This window comes from Culex pipiens, chromosome 1 (assembly GCF_016801865.2).
Source record: "Culex pipiens pallens isolate TS chromosome 1, TS_CPP_V2, whole genome shotgun sequence".
NCBI classification, from domain to species: Eukaryota; Metazoa; Arthropoda; class Insecta; order Diptera; family Culicidae; genus Culex; species Culex pipiens.
In genome coordinates, this window is record NC_068937.1 from 13,981,415 (window position 1) to 13,999,291 (window position 17,877).

Genomic DNA, 17,877 nt, shown 5'->3' on the forward strand with positions numbered 1-17,877 from the left:
AAATGGTTTTTAATCGTGTTTTTTACCGTTGTACATAAAAATTTACATAGGACTTTAGTACCCACTTCAATAAATTTCGTTTGAATGTATTTTTTTTAATTTCTTGAATGTTTCGAATGCCACTCTAAAACAACAAAAAACAAGCTAAAATAAACAAAATTAAAAAAAAAATTACATTAAAAAAAACAGTAAAACATTTCCAAAATTTAAATATGGCACTCTATGAGCACCTCTCCAAACAGCAGCCATTTTGATTTTTGTTTACTATTTAAATCTGCCAATGTCGAGATAATCGTGTTTTTCACAAGGGGGTGTGGCTGCCAATCCCCCGCGTTGTCAGACCAAAATCCAGCATAAAGCTGACAGACCAAAACTGTCAGAACAAAGCGGGTTTGGCAGCCAATCCCCCTGACATACCAAAGAGCAAAAGATAAACAAACTCAAGACACTGATATTGGTGAACACAAATTAGGCAAGACAATTTTGCAACAAAAATATTTTTTCAACAAAAAATATATTTTGGAGCTAAGAAAAATAGTCTATCGCCTATAAAATGATTCAATTAATCGACTTCTTATCGAAAACAGATAAAATAAAAAGATTTATAGCACTTTTTGTTTATTTAAAATTTCAACCACATTTTCGGTGTTTACCTAAAGCATCTTGCAATAAAGTATGCGGAATTGTGAATCTTCTTTTTACTTCATCTCCTTGGTTTTTCACCGTTGTACAAAAAAAAATTACATCAAGCAAAACATTGTAAAAGGTCCTAAGTCAAAAATGTAAACAAACGGGATTTTCACTGCAAACGATGCATTTAGCCGAAAACTATCACTACAATTCGATAAAAGTATAAAAAGTTGATTTTTATGTGAAAAAAATCCACTTTTGCAAAAGGCCAAAGTTTATCACATTTTGATTGTTTTCAGTTCAGTATAGACCCTTGGCATCAAACGGCCAATATGGAAACTGATTTGTTTTGTTTTGAAATCGTGTTAGGTCCAGGGACCAACAAAGTGTCATTTCAAAACAAAAATAGAAACAAAGTATGGCCCTTTGTTTCAAATTAGTGGAATAGAACGACGAACGGTCCGAGCAGCCCGCTTGAAAGTCCAGCCGGTCCTGCGGGACTGGCAGGGCGTGTATCGGCTTTGCCCACCGGCGGAAGTAGCAGGGGATGTAAAAATGTTGGCGGTAGAAGTAGGCGTCCGGGTGGTGATCACAGCATCAATTCTCGGTACGGACAGTGCCGAAAATTACACCCCAATAAATCTCGGATCCAAAAACCCAGCAGAACCACAATTCAGACGGTCTCTGCTTCATCAACTACTTCATGGAAAAACCGGCAACCGCACTTCGTCGACTGGCGTCACCAGCAACCCCAATTCGGCAACAACGACGTGTAACAAGTTAACCTATACCCAGCCAACAAATAAATACGCCGGGGATCATTCCAGCCAACGACTTCCGGAACAACCCGGCAATTGTGTAAACCACCGATGACCGCCACGACGGTAAATACATCACGAGCAGATCCGACGACACGAACGCCAACACTTCGTTCATTTCGTCGCTGGCACATCGATCCGGAGCGGCTGATAAGTCAGTGTTTGAATGGAGAATATGCTGGCCTCGGACGCGATCCAAAACACAATGCGTGGAGACCGCCAACCGGTGCCAAGACTTACCCCGACAACCCATGTTCCGTCGCCGTCCGCGACGTCTCCAATCAACAAATCAACAGTTGAGTTACTCTTCCACAAACATCAATTTTCTCAAAATAAATATTCTCTAGTATTTTAATTTCAACATCCAAAGTTAATCCTAAGGCTTTAGACGATCTTTCATACCTAAAATAACACAAAAACCACGTACACCACGTATAAAAACTTCAAAAAACAATTTAAAACACCGAAAAAATGTATTCGATGCAAAAGGCCAAACAGAATCCAGGTTTTTAAGCGAAGATGGCGTTCGAATGGTGAACGCCCGTAATGTCAAAATCTCGCAGTAGCACCAACATTAGAAAAAAAGTATGGCTGTCATGCCGTGTCACACTTGTTTCGTAATGTTGGTACCACTGCGTGATTTTGACATTTCGGGCGTTCACCATTCGAACGCCATCTTCGCATAAAAATCTGGATAAAGAAATTTGTTTTGGTTAGGGCTGCTTTGGCCACGGTACCAACAAACAAAGCATCAACATAAACAAGCTGTCATCGTGTTAGGCCAGGGGCCAAAATGGAAAGTGAAACTTTCCCAGTTTTCAAAGGAACTAAAGTGCAAAGGGCCAAAGCATATCTCGTGGAATCAAAACTTTCTGACGGGGCCTATGAAACTTTTTCATCAATATTCTCGATTATAATGTATTTATTGGAAATTTTGACCACAAGGCAATACAATAGCAACAGTTTTCCATCCTTTAAGGGAATAAACATTGAAATTACCCTAGTTTTATTGAATTGGGATTTGAAAAACTTTTCGCAAATTTCAACTTGATTTTCATCAATGTTTTGAAAATGGACTTGGAACCTTTTACAATGTTTTGCTTGACATATGGCGCTAGGACCAAACATTAAACCAACAACAAACCCCTCGCGAAATCTCACCACACGTCAACACAAATTTGACAACCCAAACTGTCACAACTCACCACTCTCTCTCACTCAAAAGAGAACCTCGGCAGCACTCGCTTTTCTCTCCACCTCTGCATCCCTTCAGTCCAGTCTCACCATTCAGTCGCCGCGGACAGTGGCTGAACTGTTTTTTTTTCCTTCTTTCAGGTAACGAAATTTCGCGGAACGACCAAAAAGTGACAGTTTTCGGGTGCGCGAAAGTGTGCAAAAGTGCTGCAATTCGGTAAACGGTAGGTTTCGGCAGCGGGATTGAGTGGATTTGGGTTCGATTGATTGTGGAAAAGTGGGTTTTTCTTCGTCAAGGGTTTTCCTGTGGTACGCGCGGGTGTGGTGAGCAAGAGCAGGAGAAGAAGAAGAAGCAAGCAGCAGCAGAGGGGACACATTCTGTGGTGTGTGGTGCTACTTTCTAGGGCTACGCACACACCAAGATGGTGGCGCGGGTTAGGTGGTGACATTTCAAAACAATGGTCGATGCAGTGTTAATGCTACAAGGATAACCGTAATGACGAAGAACTTTAGATACTTGAATAGCACGTCCCGAGATTGGAAAAACGTTTCATTACAGGATCAATTCGAAGTGGATATAAGACTGTGAAGTCCGTAATAGAAGAGAACTTTAAGAATGTAATTTTGACAGATCAAAATTAGTTCCCAGCATCGATTAGTGATGGGATTGGAAATTTAAAGATAGTGGAACCATTCGTTCGGCTCAAAGAGTGTCCTCGGAATATGACCTAAAGGACCCAGAAAGCTGGAAAAAGGCTTCAAAATCGTCCAGCTGATTCTGACAGCCCACCAGAGTGGAACACAACAGTAAACACCTGCAGCCAACCTCCTTGGCTCATGCCAAGGGGATCTACACTAGTGTGCGTGCTTCCAAACATGATTCCAAGCTTGTGTTGGTGTCTTGGACAGTGTTTAAGGCGATAGCGGGTGGCGGGCGGTGGCGGTGCAGGTTCAGGTGAAGGAGAGGACAAGTATAGTAAACAAAAATCAAAATGGCTGCTGTTTGGAGAGGTGCTCATAGAGTGTAAACGTAGCCAGTGAGTGTGAGAGCGCAGTGTGTGTATTATTTTCGCCTTGGACGTTCGAGGAAGCCCCTCTTGATTTGGTTGACTGTGCCGTTCCAAAGCGATTAATCATAGCAAAACATTGCTCCGGGTGTCCAGTTGATAAATAAGTGCGGTTTGGTGAAGAATTGAGGCAACATGAGTTCCAATTGGTGAAGTGACGGGGTCCAATTTCTTGGAAAGTTAAATTAGTCGAGAGTAATTCAAGTGAAGAGAGAGGAAAATTTAAAGGCAAGACCACTATCTCCAAAATCTAGCTGTAAGATTCGAGAAGAAACCAAAACCATTCGTAGCATGTCTTCAGCGAGTTGAAAAAAAAAACTGTTTATTTGTGTATTCGCCTTCCAGAAAAAGATAATCATAAACAAGACATTTAATAGGCTCGATGGCCCTTTGATATTATGTCCAAATGATTTCGATCCAGCGAAGAATGCCAAGAAGACGTGAAGAACCTCTGAGGTTGGGGAGAAGACGGAATGTCGGGGGTTCAAAATGGAGTTCCCTTGCATCCTCCAATCTTCGCACATATATGCCTCGGACACACATACAAAAGTGAAGAGGAAAAAAACACTCCTACACACGTACACGTACGACGTCAACAGAGGAAAAGCAAAGCGAAAGAATCATAAAACTCTGTTGTACACCGGATTTATGTAGCCTAACTAGCTTGGCTGACTGGCAGGCTAGCAGAGTATACCAGCAGCCTGCCTGCCAGCACTGTTGAAGAAGCGGCAGCTTCCTGTCTCCTCTGACCTTACAGCCAGGCCGTCATCGGCAGGCCGGGTTCGGTGGGGTGTTGTGGGACACTTCAAAAATGTTATTCTTCTCTTAAAGATGCTAAATTTTAATCAAAAAATATGTCATTCTGTGTCAGCGTGCATGATTTCCGCGTGATAAACAAACAACTGTCACTTGCAATGCTCCCAGTTATCTTGAGGTTGCTCAACATCGACCTACTTTGAGTTGATGTCAACAAATTTGCAAGATTAAATTTAAAAACTCTAAAAAAGCTCAAACCGTTGACCCCACAATCCCCCACAAACCATCTAAAACTCTCAACAAGCAATTTCCACCGTTCTCGTTCTGATGGTTGTTTCTTTTCTTCTTTTTTGCTCTTGCCTCTTTTTTTATTGCTTTCCTTTCACTGCTGCGATTCCCTGCTGATTTTCCGTTCTCTCATCTCAGAGCCGAGCTCAAAAGATTTGCTTCTAATATCCTCCTCACCAGCAGTGATGGTACTTGCTATAGTGTGAAACATGAGCAATCAATGTCTGTCTCCATGTGTTTGTGAGTGTTTGCGTATGCATGATGAATCACACTCTGATTTACCTCATGAAATTATGTATGAGAATGTGATTCCGGTGATTGAGGAATACCTGTGTTGAAATATGTTTAGAGTAAAATTAAACCACTGACGAACTGACGTGCCACCAGGAACAAATTGGTCGATCATTTTTGACCGCACACTGCTTCTTTTTCTTTCTACTGTTCTCTTCTTCGGCGATTGTCAGAATTCGAGTTTGATGTTTTGTCACATCAGCTGTTTTCTTGCTGTGAAGAATTCTGGAACAACATGTGTAAATGGCGGATAAGAATTGGAATGGAAATGTTACGAAAAGTCTAAAAGATAGCCTAATTTGGAAGTTTAACGAAATTTCTTGCCTCATTTCACCTTAAATAATGCAAGATTAGCAAAATATTCATCGTTTTGTTCAGAATTTGCAAAAGTTTTCGGGCTTCAATATGTTTTCCCCCATTTTCATTTGTTGTTCCTGAAAGTTTCTCAGCAAGTGCAGCTGCGCATCTGTCAAATCGTCTGTTTGACAATCGCTGATCGCTGAGGGTGAGTGAGAAGGAAGATAGGAAAGTGCGGTCAAGTTTGGATTCTGGGTGGCACGTCAGTTCGTCAGTGATTAAACTACAGACTACGGTGTAAATTTAGGCATGACTGACATAACTGACATTTCAAACACAAAGCTTAATTGAACGAAAAAAAGCGTGTGGAAATGACACTTTAATAAAGGTTGCGCCATCTTTGTTTAAATTTGATTGATAGAAGCTGACATTTCACTGCAGGAAATTTCGTTGGCAAACTTGTCAAAGCCCAGTTTTGACAGTTTCCGTGTTTGTCGGAATCTGTCAAAACTGATTGCAAACAATGCAAATATGGCACCAGTAAATGTAATTTATACACGCTTATTTTCGTTAAATCATGTATTGAGATCGAAACGTCAAAATTGATTATAAAAAAATAATGAAAACGCTTTTTAAAATCGTAATAAAAACAATTATTTATTCTTGTCGCATGGACACAGCGACACGAACAAATCCACGTTACAAATACCTCCACAAAATTCCTCCGAAAGACTGCTCCAGGGCGGGTGCATAACCTCACGTGTCAACAACAGCGCTGCTTGCACTTGCCTCATCACAAACACACCCAGGCGTACCAACAGCACAAAAAGAAGAAGAAAAAAGAAAGAAACATTAAAAAGCAGGGCTTCTTGTTTCTTCTTTTGAACCGACCCCGTTCCGGAAATCCCTCAGGACCAGTAATTTGTACGCGCCCTTTGATTGTGTCGGGGGACCTTTCTTGCTTATGAATGAATTTGTTTTTATTCTCTTTCTTATCTTCTCTTTGAATTTTTCCTTCTAGGTGTGGATTACTTCGCCCGTGAATACCAACCATGAGCTACCAAATGCCGCAAAATCGAACAAGTAAGTGACAATGTTTCTTTTGTTGACACCTTTAAAGCTTTTGGTTGTCACCCTGTTCGCACACACGCTGTGTTTATATTCTGAGAAATGGTAAAACTTTAAATCTAGGTAGGCTGTCATCACATGGCACGAAAGATGAATGACCTTCTGTAAGGTAAAAAAACGATTTGACACCTGAAATGAGTGACAGGTAGATTAGGGAAAACATTTTCGAACATTAGACCCTTAATTTTTTGGTACACGCAGAAACATATTTTGTAGAATCAGCCTGTACGAGGTTTGATTCAACAAAATTATTGTAGAATATAATCAACGCCGAATTTGCGTTGAAACAAACCTTGATTTTCTCAATTCCACATAAATCTTTTGTTGTTTTGAAAAAGTTGCTTTGACGTTTAGCGATGATTCAACAAAAATCTTGATGCTCAAATCAACAAAACGTTTTGTTGATTCAAATATGCCTTATTTTTCTGCGTGTAGCTAAATGATTCTTTTTTTATTTTTTAATTTCTTCCATTTTTTTACTTCCTCACTGAAAAAGTTAAAAAATATAACTACTCAGAAATTATTAAATAATAAGGTATTTGTCAAACTTGAGTGAATTTAATCCGGAATTCAACGAAAATTGAAGCTCAATTTATTAATTTCTGAGTAGGATTAGTTTTGACGAAAACTGAGTAATTTAGAATGAAGGTGTTGGTTGAATAAGGCTTTCTAGAGGAATGAATTTACCTCAAAAACGAATATGTTTATGGCATCGTGTTGTGTGGAAAACAAACAGTTGTGTGTGTGTGTGTGTGTGTGTGTGCAACCAACCAAACGGGACCACGCGGTCGCATCTTACAAATTGAGTTGTTTCCATGTGTTTTAGATTTCCATTCTATACATGCAAATAACTCGCATAGGCATTTGGAGGGTGTTAGCTCTGCCGAGCTTCGGTGACCCATTTCTACGTAGGCTAGCCGTACGCGAGGTACCTCAGCTTGAACCGACAAGCCCCGCTCTAAAGAACGTTTGCATCAATTGGATACAAACGTTATTTAGAACTTCCGATGTCTTATCTGTGGATAAGAAATCAGCGCGTATTTAGTAAGCAGATTTTTATTTTTATGTTTGTTTTGGATGGATGTCTTAATTGGTGTGAGCGAATGTTAGAATATTAGTGAGAGGGTTTTCTGTTTTATATAAAAAGAACGGGCTCACCGAATAATAATATCTTCAAGACAAGCTTCATTTGAATTTCGGGAGTTGTCCGATTTGTTAAACTTGCGATCCGCTAAACCTCCATCGCCAATCTTGAAACAGCCGACGTTGACGACGGACCCACCCGTTGCCCGTGGAAGTGTACCAAATGCAGATTTCCATCTGCTAACAAGTTTCTGCTGCTGGAGAATTCTGACCGTGATGATTCCTCCGTTGGAATCTTAGAACCAGCTTTGATTTCTGCAACAGGCTCGAGCTTACACCATACTCCTTTTTTGAAAATCCAGAAGGTTGTGCTCCTAATTTTCCGCTGCAAATCACTGCTGAACCGCTTTTCCTTGACCACCACCTTTTCCACCGGATATCACCGTAATTTTTGGATGAAAATTCAAAAAAAAAATTGAATAGGAGAAAAACCATGGAGTGAAATTTGCAAACGTCAACGCGCGCGCACGGCTTGCTTCGATCTTTTTCTGTGTGGAAAACAAACAGTTGTGACACTAAAATAAAAAAAAAACACTCAGTTTTATTTTAAACCTATATTGACCCCACTTTGAGTGTGTTTGCAAAAAAAATGCGGTAACACCCATAAAATGATTGAAACTCTTTAAAGTACATACACGCAAGTTCAAAATCACTCAGTTTGCTTCAAATCGAACCTTCTCCAAAATATGTAAATTGGGCATTTGTCAGATTTGAGTGCATTTTACTCGAACTCGAATTCTACGAAAAATGAGTCACATTCACCCAGAGCTGAGTGAAATTTACTGAAATCTGACATATGCTCAATTTAATCATTTCGGAGTACGTTTAGTTTTGACGTAAACTGGGTGATTTTGAACATTCGTGAAGATGGGCACAAAAATTCAAAATCGAAAACTGATATCTGGAGTTTTAATTTAAAAATGTCCTATACACAAAATTTCCATTTTTCGCTTTTTGGGGGTTTTTGAATACCTAAGACTCAAGGCGTTCTAAAAAACAGTCAAAAGGCAAACTAGAATATTGGGTTTATTGGACCTTTGCAAAAAACGCTAGATGTTTTTTCAGCAGTAAAACAAACATTAGGAAATGCATTTGAAAAACAACTGAATATATTTCTGAAATGTGTTGGAAAACAACTTCGAAAAGTTTTTAAATATTGAGAATCTGGCAACCTTATATAACGTTAAGAGGGTGTTTGAGCAATTAAGTGAAATCTACATGAAACGTGGAACGACAGCCGGCAGAAATACTTGCAGACCTATCTTATCGTATCAATGGGACAACAAATTTGTAGATCTGGCAACCCTGTCAAGCGTTTTGAGTTCTTAATTAAATAAGGGACTTTATGTACAACGGTATAACAAAAACTATTTCTGATCACTTTTTTTATTTTAATGAACAAAAAAATTTAAGTAAAGACAACATTTTACGACAGATTTACCAGGGAAGGGAAATAAGAACCTGCACTTGAAGTAAGGTAACTTTGATAAGCACCGCACTTTAAAAAAATCAAGTGCGGTGCTTGGTGCTACAATGAAAAACTGGTGTTTAAATTCTGTCGTGTTTCAAAGTATTGTAAAGAGTTTTAAAGAACGATCCGAACAAGTGAAATTATGGGGAAAAGGCCTCACTTGAAAGCTGGTTTTGTTTTCACCATTTTAATTATTTTTTTACCTTCAAAATGTAGTTTCTTAATTTGCGTAGTTTAGATACTTTACCTGGAGAAATCTCCATTACAATTGAAATATTTCTTCATATTTCCACGGAACAAAATAGTGCACAAAAAACACATTAGAAACGTTTGGAGCAGCAGGGGAAGGCATTTTTTTATTTGTCTGAGAATAGACAAAATTTTTATTCACCTTTGCCAACACTTTAAAAAAAGCACAGATTCTTCATCGCACATCACTTTTCGAGAGGAAACCGATTTCGCTATTGTGTAAATTGTTTTTGAATAAATATTCTTTAAAAATCAGTGGAAAAATAAGCACCTTCAACCTGAGGTGCTTATAATAAGCACCGAAAAAAACTGGGGGCAGGTGACAACTAAAGCACAGCACCCTTGACTTTTTACAAAACTGGGTGGCTAAGTTCGTTCCCTGAGATTTACTATAGCTCCTGTCAAGTAAAAAAAACATCTTTCAAGAATGTGGCCCTCCTTTTTTCATTTGCAAGAAATAAATTAACTTTGCGTTCGTACAAAGGGCAATTTTACTCAAAAAAAAAACATTATCGTTGTGAACAATAATGTCACCAATTTAAGATTAAGAAGGATGTTAAAAAAAGATCAGATGTTCCAAATGTAGTTTAAATAGATCTGGATTTGATCTCTATTTTGGCAGCTTTCTATACAAAAATGATATCAAAATGTAAACGTAAATATCATTTACGAAAAAAAATCACTTCTTTCAAAAACTATTAATTTTTAAAGCTTTTGTAAAAATATTTGCGAAAATATTTGCAACAGCCTTGCAGTTTTTATCTGTAAAATACCAAAATGTAAAAAAATTGCTAAAATTTTCACAAAATTATTAAATTTTAAGTAAATATAGTATTTTTCTCGTTTAAATTATCACTTCATAAGAGTTTTTAGTGTAAAATATTACAATTTTCACAAAAAATGTATTCTTTAAACAAAAACAAACAAACTATCATATATGGGTATCAAGAGACGCGAAATTTTTAATAGATTTTCAACAATTCGCCCATACTTGAGAATTTTACATTCAAAACTATAATTGAGACCATTTCAAATTTTATTTCGAAGTTTTTGTCCACCCAAAAAATAAGGTGGCAAAACAATATTGCTGAAAGTTTTCGTAAACTTGTAAATTAGCTAATTAAAATGCGTTGAATAACAATTATTTTTGTATGTTTGGAAAAAGACAAAAAAATAAAGATTTTTTTCAAGTGCATTGATATTTTTAAAATTTTTGGCAGTTTAACTGAAATAGTGTGTAAATCATTTTGTGATACTTTTCGTTTAAAAATGTAGCACGTTGAGCTTGAAACTTAAAATTTAGTTATTTTAGTATATTTTATTATTTTTTTTATTTATTATTTAAAATCTGGGGTGACCAAAGCAAGGCCCGCGGGCCAAACGTAGCCCGCGAGGTCATTTTTGGTGGCCCGCGGACCCATTTTGAATGATCATGTAAAATAGCCCTTTGACGCATCTTTAAGTGATTTTATAATTCCTAGAAATTAAGGTTAAGTGTTTGCCTATTGTAACACGTTGAAATATTATTAAAAATATTTTTAATTTTTTTTTAATTTTTTTTATCGAAATTTTATAAAAATATATATTTTTTTAAAATCCTTAAGTTACTATTTATGATTAAGATTGCACAAAATTAAAAAAAAATATATTTACGCACTTTTACAAAATTTGTGTCACCCCTTTTAAAAAATATTAAAAAAAAATCAATTTAAATACAACTTTAATACTTTCATTACATTTGTGATATCACGATTTTTGTGACACGAAATTTGACATGAAAAGCCGATGAAAAATATTCATGTTGGTAGTTTTTTTTTTTGATTTTCTGATTTTAATAAAATTTAACCAATAAGGCTTTCTAGGCCCAGTGAAAAAAATATAATTTAACTCAAAAATGACGAACTCCTTGTCACAGTGTCCTGATGCAAACAATGATCGAGCTGTAGCTGTCACAGCCCTGCGAAGTATGTTGGCTGACATATCGGGCGGTCAGTCAAAAAACCCAGCTAGATGTCGCCTGACAAACAACTTTTGCTAGAAAGAGATAGGAAACCTGATGCAAACAAACGTCCAGCTGTAATGTAAATATACTTTGAATGTGTTGGTAAATTTCTGACTAGAAAGCCTTATTGATTTGAGGGTTTTTTTTTGTACAAAACATTTATTTATTTTTGTTTTCTTATATTTTGTGTTTTTTTTAGTTTTATAGAATGAAATTAAAAAAAATATTTTTTTTTTTCTCATATGATATGGCATGCAAACTCTTATGAGCTTCAAATTTGGCCCGCAATTCAAAAACTTTGAACACCCCTGTTTTAAATGATATAAGGTTTTCTTGGCCCATTAAAAACATATAATTTACCTCAAAAGTGACGAACTCCTCGTCACAGTGTCCTGATGCAAACAATAGAGATCTCCACGGTTTCTCTCACGCACACCATCATTCTGTGTTAGTATTTGTATTTGAAGTATCGAGAAATTAAATGTGAGAGTGTGTGCGTGCAACATGGAGTTAAACTTTTCAAAGTGCCATGGTAATCTTCACAGCAACTTCACAGAAAGTTTAACTCCATGTTGCACACACTCTCACATTTAATTTCTCGATTGTTTTGGTTTTGAACGATTGTGATTGGCTGAATTTCAAGCAGCTGATTTTGTTTACACTTTTTTTACGCAGACATAGACAAATCGGAAAGAATGATTCGTCTGTAAAAACCAGCTGTTTACCACGTGCTCGTGGTATAACAAAGGACACAGCTGATTTTGACAGACGAATTATTCTACTCGATTTGCCTATGTCTGCGTGTAAATTTTGTTACAAACTAACACACTCTTGCGCGTGGATATCTCTTCTCTATGATCGAGCTCCAACCCAGTCAAATCAATCCTAATTCTGAAACGGAATCTAATTAGAATCGCACACAAATTCCGTTTCAAACGCAACAACCGGTTCGAACACGGAACCGGTTGTTGCGTTTGAAACAGAAATTTGTATACGATTCTAATTAGATTCCGTTTCAGAGTTCGGATTGAGTTAGGGGGAGAGGGGGTAATATGCACCCCCGGGGCAAAATGCACCCCCTGCTTTTCTCGGTATTTGGAAGAATTTTCCGGGGGAAAAATCATAGAAATTGGAAGCTTAACACTGCTAAACCATGCTGGAAAAATGTGAGCATCGTGGTATAAAAACAGCTTAAGTTATTTGCAAAACTGTAAAATGTTGTGTTTTCATTTAATTTTCATTGAACTTTTATTATGATTTTTGACAATTTAAAAAGCATTTATTGTTATTTTAAGTGTTGAGGTATATATTTTTTGCCATAATCTTCATTATTCTGAAGATAGAGGAGTCCAAAACCATCAAAAAATGCACTTTTAATTAAATTTTCTGCAAAAAGCGTGGTCGGGGCAAAATGCACTGCTGTGAAGCTCCTTTGTAAAAACAGCGGTGTCACCTAGTGGTGAATAGTGAAAACTGCTTTTACCCGATGCATTTTGCCCCATTGTTGCGGTGCATTTTGCCCCGTTGTTGTAGTGCATTTTGCCCCAATATTGCGGTGCATATTGCCCCGCATGGTTGTTTGAAAGTAATCAAAAATATTTTTAGAAATCTGTTATTTTTAAACAATTTTGAGGTTTTTAATGACTTTTTTCACTTGGATAACGTTGAATAATAGTTATTTATGAACATCTAACGAAATTCTTCTACAGAAATGCTGTTATGGTTGAGAAATGACAGTTTTCCCTTAGGGGGTGCATATTACCCCCTGTCCCCCTAACTGGGAAGCTGTCAGAGTCCCTGCGAATTTGTCAGTCTAAAAAACAGCTAGAAGTCACTTGACAAAAAAACTTTTGCTAAAAAGAGATAGCAAATCTGATGCAAACAAACGACCAGCTGTAAACATACTTAGTCTTATTTCAAAACGATAAAACAAATCAACATAATGGAATAAAAGAATAAAATTATTTAAAAAATATAACTAATAAAGTCTCCAAGTAAAATCGAATAAACCATTTAAAGCTTCTTTCCACCTTTTTATCTCTTTCAACATTTAAAGTCTTCTTGTTGAATATTTATTTTGTCTCTCCCAGACTGGAAATTTAATCAAACACACGTTAATGAACCAAATTGGAGAGATTACCCCCAGTCTCACTTTCCTGACATACTTCATTTTCTTTCCCCTCCAACTTGGGGAAAATTTCCCCTCCCTAAAAGAAGAGAAAGCTTCTGCGCACAACACGTCCTCCCTCCCACGAGAAAAAAGTCCTAGCACCGCCCTAACAACTCTCTCTCCCTCTCTAGGGTGGAGTCCAAAGTTTTCCCCTCTCAAAGAACATTTTCCCCGGGCATAAAATGGCGTTCCTGTGCGATTTTCGCGCGCATGCTCCCAACCTTCGCCCGACCAAAGGATCAAAAGGATCTCCCGGGCCTCGGTAACGTAAGTGGGTCCACTTTTACTTCGTTGGCAGGTTCTTGTGGACGCGGACCTTTTTTCCACACTCGAAGAGAGTGTGTGGTGCAGTTTTCTATCCGGTGTGTGTGTGGTTTTTCCTCCCTCCAGCGAATAAAAAAAGAGGACATTTTTTGTTCGCACTTTTGAAATTTCCTTCTGGCGCCCCAAAAGAAAAAAAAAAGGAAGGACATTTTTTTTTTCGCGCGCGGGTGTGTGGAAAAAAGTGCATACAAAGAATAACTCTCGGTTGGGTTGAGGCAGGAAAGAGCAGCATTGTTGTGTGACCAGACGGAGGTTGATTGAAAGGGGTGGTGTGGTGAAGCGAGAAAAGTGGATTCTTCTTTGAGTTTGGATTAAAAAAAAAACACCCTCCAATTAAGCCATCGAGGTTGGAAAGGAAGAAAAATCTGGAAGAAAAGTAGTGGAAAGCGTGAAAAAAAGCAGTGTCCCCAACAGGATCGAATATCGAAGGTTCCAGGAAAAGATCGCAAATTAAATTTTGTGTAGTAAAAGCTTTGACTAGGATAGCCGGTTCTTCTCGACGGTGCTGCAAGTGACCGCGAGAGGAAGGTAATAATCGGTTTGTGGTTTATGGTCTTTGGGGTTTTGTTTGAGGTCACCCACTAAAATCTCTCGCATTTTCTAATGGGTTCTTTAAAATTAAAAAAGATGTTTTTTTTTTAATTTTTTTAACATTTTTGCTAATGTTATCGAAATTTTTGAAAAGTCCATAATTTTTAGTTTATGATCACTTAATTGAGTTTACACACCTGTTAATAAGTGCAAAAGATCAAAAATTAAGATCATTACAAAATCAGTGTCTTGCGAACCTTCGTGGTGAACGGACACTAGAGCTGCGGTATTTTTTACTACCTAAGCTCAGAGTTATTTCAAAACAAAATTCACAGTCTTTTTAAAGACTACCTGAGTTATTTTCCAAAATTCTAAACAGTCTTTTCAAGACTAACCCCACCTGAAATTTTGTTGTATTTTACAAACGAAGCCATCTTTTTAAGAGAACTTTGCTTGCAAAATGCGTCAAAACAAAGGTAAACGCAAATCTTCTGAAGATTTGGTCGTTACGTCGGTGAAGCGTTTGAACGCTAAACCGGCTAACGGAAACAGAAAAAGAAAACAGCCTCTTCTGAGGTCTGATTCTGATTCTGAATGTGAGGTCAATCCTCCAATTCCATTGACAAACAGTTTCGGTGTTTTATCCAAAACTGATGACAAGGAACCTTCTCCTCGTACTGAGCCTTCTGCCTTCGAGAAACGAGTAAAGGCTCCGCCAATTGTTGTGACTTCCGTCTCCGATTTGGCCAGCTTTCGAACGCAACTGAAGAATTGCAAGGAAACTTGCAATTTGAAGGTTTCGTTCCAGCTTGGTCGAAGAGGAGAATGTCGCTTGTTGACGGAATCTTTACAAGATCACCAAACTTTTGTTGGTTATTTGAAAAACCACAAACACAATTTCTACACGTATGAGACCAAGAATGCTCGGCCATTCAAGGCGGTCTTGAAAGGTCTCTCCAACGACTTGTCGGTGGATGAGATCAAAAACGAACTTAAGGTGTTGCTTGGCTTTGCCCCATCCCAAGTAATACCGATGAAGAAAAAATCAAACGGGAATATTTCTCGCTTTGGTTTGACTTCACAATTTTATCTGATTCATTTCAACAGAAATGAAATCAACAATTTGAAACTTTTGGACAAAGTTCAGTTTTTGTTCCATGTACGGGTAAAGTGGGAGCATTTTAAGAAACATGGCGGTAATGGCCAGAATCTGACCCAGTGCCGGCGTTGCCAGGCATTCGGTCACGGTACTGATCATTGCGCCATGGTTCCAAAATGCATGGTTTGCGGGGATTCTTCTCACGACAAGGACAATTGTCCCGTGAAAGAAGTCACCCAATTTAAATGTGCAAATTGTGGTGGAAATCACAAATCAAATTTTTGGGATTGCCCCATCAGAAAAAAGGTTTTGGATTCTCGTGCTAAGCATCAGCCGAAATCCAAACCGAAATTTTCTCAAAGTCAGGTTGTACCTGCATCTTTAAATCAAACGTTCGTGCTGTCTCACTCGAACAATTCTAGAAATACCCCTACCGTGGAAAAGTTAGGTAACAACAATGGCATTTCTTATGCTAACGTCGTTTCGGGTTCATCCACGAATTTTAAATCCTCTACCAATCTTTCTGAAATTGGGCAGGTACCTCAAATCTCATTTGAAAATTTTTCTGCTGGCAACGCTTTGGGATCTTCTGATCTCGGCGATGTTACGTTTGAAAAAATGACTTTTTTGCAAAACTCACTGTTTGGTTTGATTCAAACAATGAGTAATGCTACATCCATGATGGAAGCAATCCAGATTGGATTAAAATTTGCGAATGATGTTGTTCTTACCCTGAAGTTTAATCATGGATCTAAGTAATTCCATCAATATTATGAATTTTAATGCTCGCTCTTTAAAAGCGAAAGAAAATGAATTTTTCAACTTTTTACGAGTTCATAACGTGCATGTTGCTGTTATAACCGAAACATTTTTAAAAACTGGCACTTATTTGAAAAGTGATCCAGATTATAAAGTTATAACCAATAACCGAATGAATCGAAATGGCGGTGGAGTTGCAATAGTTAGGGTAGGGTAGTCATCAATGAGACACTTTTGGTTTTCAACTTTCAACGATTTTTGTATTTTTTTCATCAGCATGTTTTAATGCGCTTTTTGTTGCATTTTCTTTCTTTTAATGTGTTCTAACATTGATCAAAATATGAGATCGATCCGACCTCTACAGCCAGAGCTATCCCACTGTCTCATTGTAGACGCACTTGGCAGGAACAATGAGACAGGTGGGGAACAATGAGACACTCTACGAAAATCAATACTTTTCTAGTAAAACATCATGTTTTTGTATTGTTCCATTGCAGGTGACTTACCTTGAACATTTTAAAGCAGTTTTGCCAACTTGAAACTTTAATTAACAAAAGTTATACTAAAAAGTAAATAAATTTAGTAAAATCCATTTATTTATACCAAATAACTTTATATTTTTGGCTAAATGAAGTCAAAACTCAATAAATATGCCAAAAATCACTTCCAATTCATATTTTGAAAGATTTCCCTAGATTTTGAAAAGTTTAATGAAGAAAAATCAAAGTGTCTCATTGTTACCCATGGGCTGAAAAGAGTGGGGAACAATGAGACAGCCCTGGATTCTGGGTATATTCTTAATTTTGGTCAAATCTAATGAAAGGCCATTGTAGCCCAACTCATGCCCTATGAAATGACGAAAGAAATTTGGAGAAATATTAGTTTTTGTGTTATTGGCAGCCTATGAGCGAAAATGTAATTTTCAGTCATAATTTACTTTTGCACCCCAAAATCAAACATTTATGAATAACTTTGCAAGGGAGCGTCCACAACCAAAGCCACTATTATGGCAGAAGTGTATCCAGTAGACACACCTTTCCTCAAATTATGAGCCTGATTGGTTGAAACTACGACTTGTTAGAGCCATTTTATCATTGTTCCCCGTGTCTCATTGATGACTACTCTACCCTATCCACCGTAGTATGACTTATAGCACTTTACGTGACTTTAAGTTGAAAGTTATTGAAAGTTTGGGCATTGAACTTGAAACTTCTTTTGGGAAAATTATGATTGCAGCTGCATATTTGCCATTCCAATGCACTGGGGAAAATAAAAATTATTTCAAAGGGGATTTGAATAAACTTACTCGGCATAGATCTCGATTTTTGATCATCGGTGATTTTAATGCCAAACACCAATCTTGGAATAATTCAAAAGTAAATTCCAATGGTAAAATTCTGTTCAGAGATTGCACTTCTGGTCTTTATTCGGTTTTATACCCGAATGGGCCAACTTGCTTTTCTTCTGTTAGAAATCCATCAACAATTGATTTGGTTTTGACAAATCAAAGTCAGTATTGTGGTCCTTTAGTGACTCATGCTGATTTTGATTCTGATCACCTTCCAGTAACTTTTTCACTTTCTCATGAAGCAGTTACCAGACCCAATAGTTCTGTGTTTAATTACCACAAAGCTAATTGGGACAGGTATCAGCATCATAT

General features: G+C 37.5%; 2 protein-coding genes across 6 annotated transcripts in view; one reads left to right on the top strand and one right to left on the bottom strand.

Moving 5' to 3' along the window:
* The window catches only part of LOC120416243 (uncharacterized), a 77,929-nt gene that overhangs the window by 9,482 nt on the left and 50,570 nt on the right, over positions 1 to 17,877 (bottom strand). The gene's annotated exons all lie outside the window — the stretch shown is intronic.
* Positions 2,709 to 17,877, top strand: part of LOC120416238 (armadillo segment polarity protein) — a 66,655-nt gene continuing 51,486 nt past the window's right edge. For 3 of the 5 annotated variants that reach the window (XM_052706209.1, XM_052706214.1, XM_052706215.1), the window contains exons 1-2: positions 2,709 to 2,866; positions 6,363 to 6,424. In XM_052706209.1, coding sequence (XP_052562169.1) covers positions 6,394 to 6,424 — 31 coding nt within the window. In that variant the 5' untranslated portion in view covers positions 2,709 to 2,866; positions 6,363 to 6,393. Of the gene's footprint in view, positions 2,867 to 3,696; positions 3,938 to 6,362; positions 6,425 to 14,083; positions 14,357 to 17,877 lie in introns of those variants that run through there. The other 2 variants (XM_052706210.1, XM_052706213.1) reach the window with 2 other exon arrangements.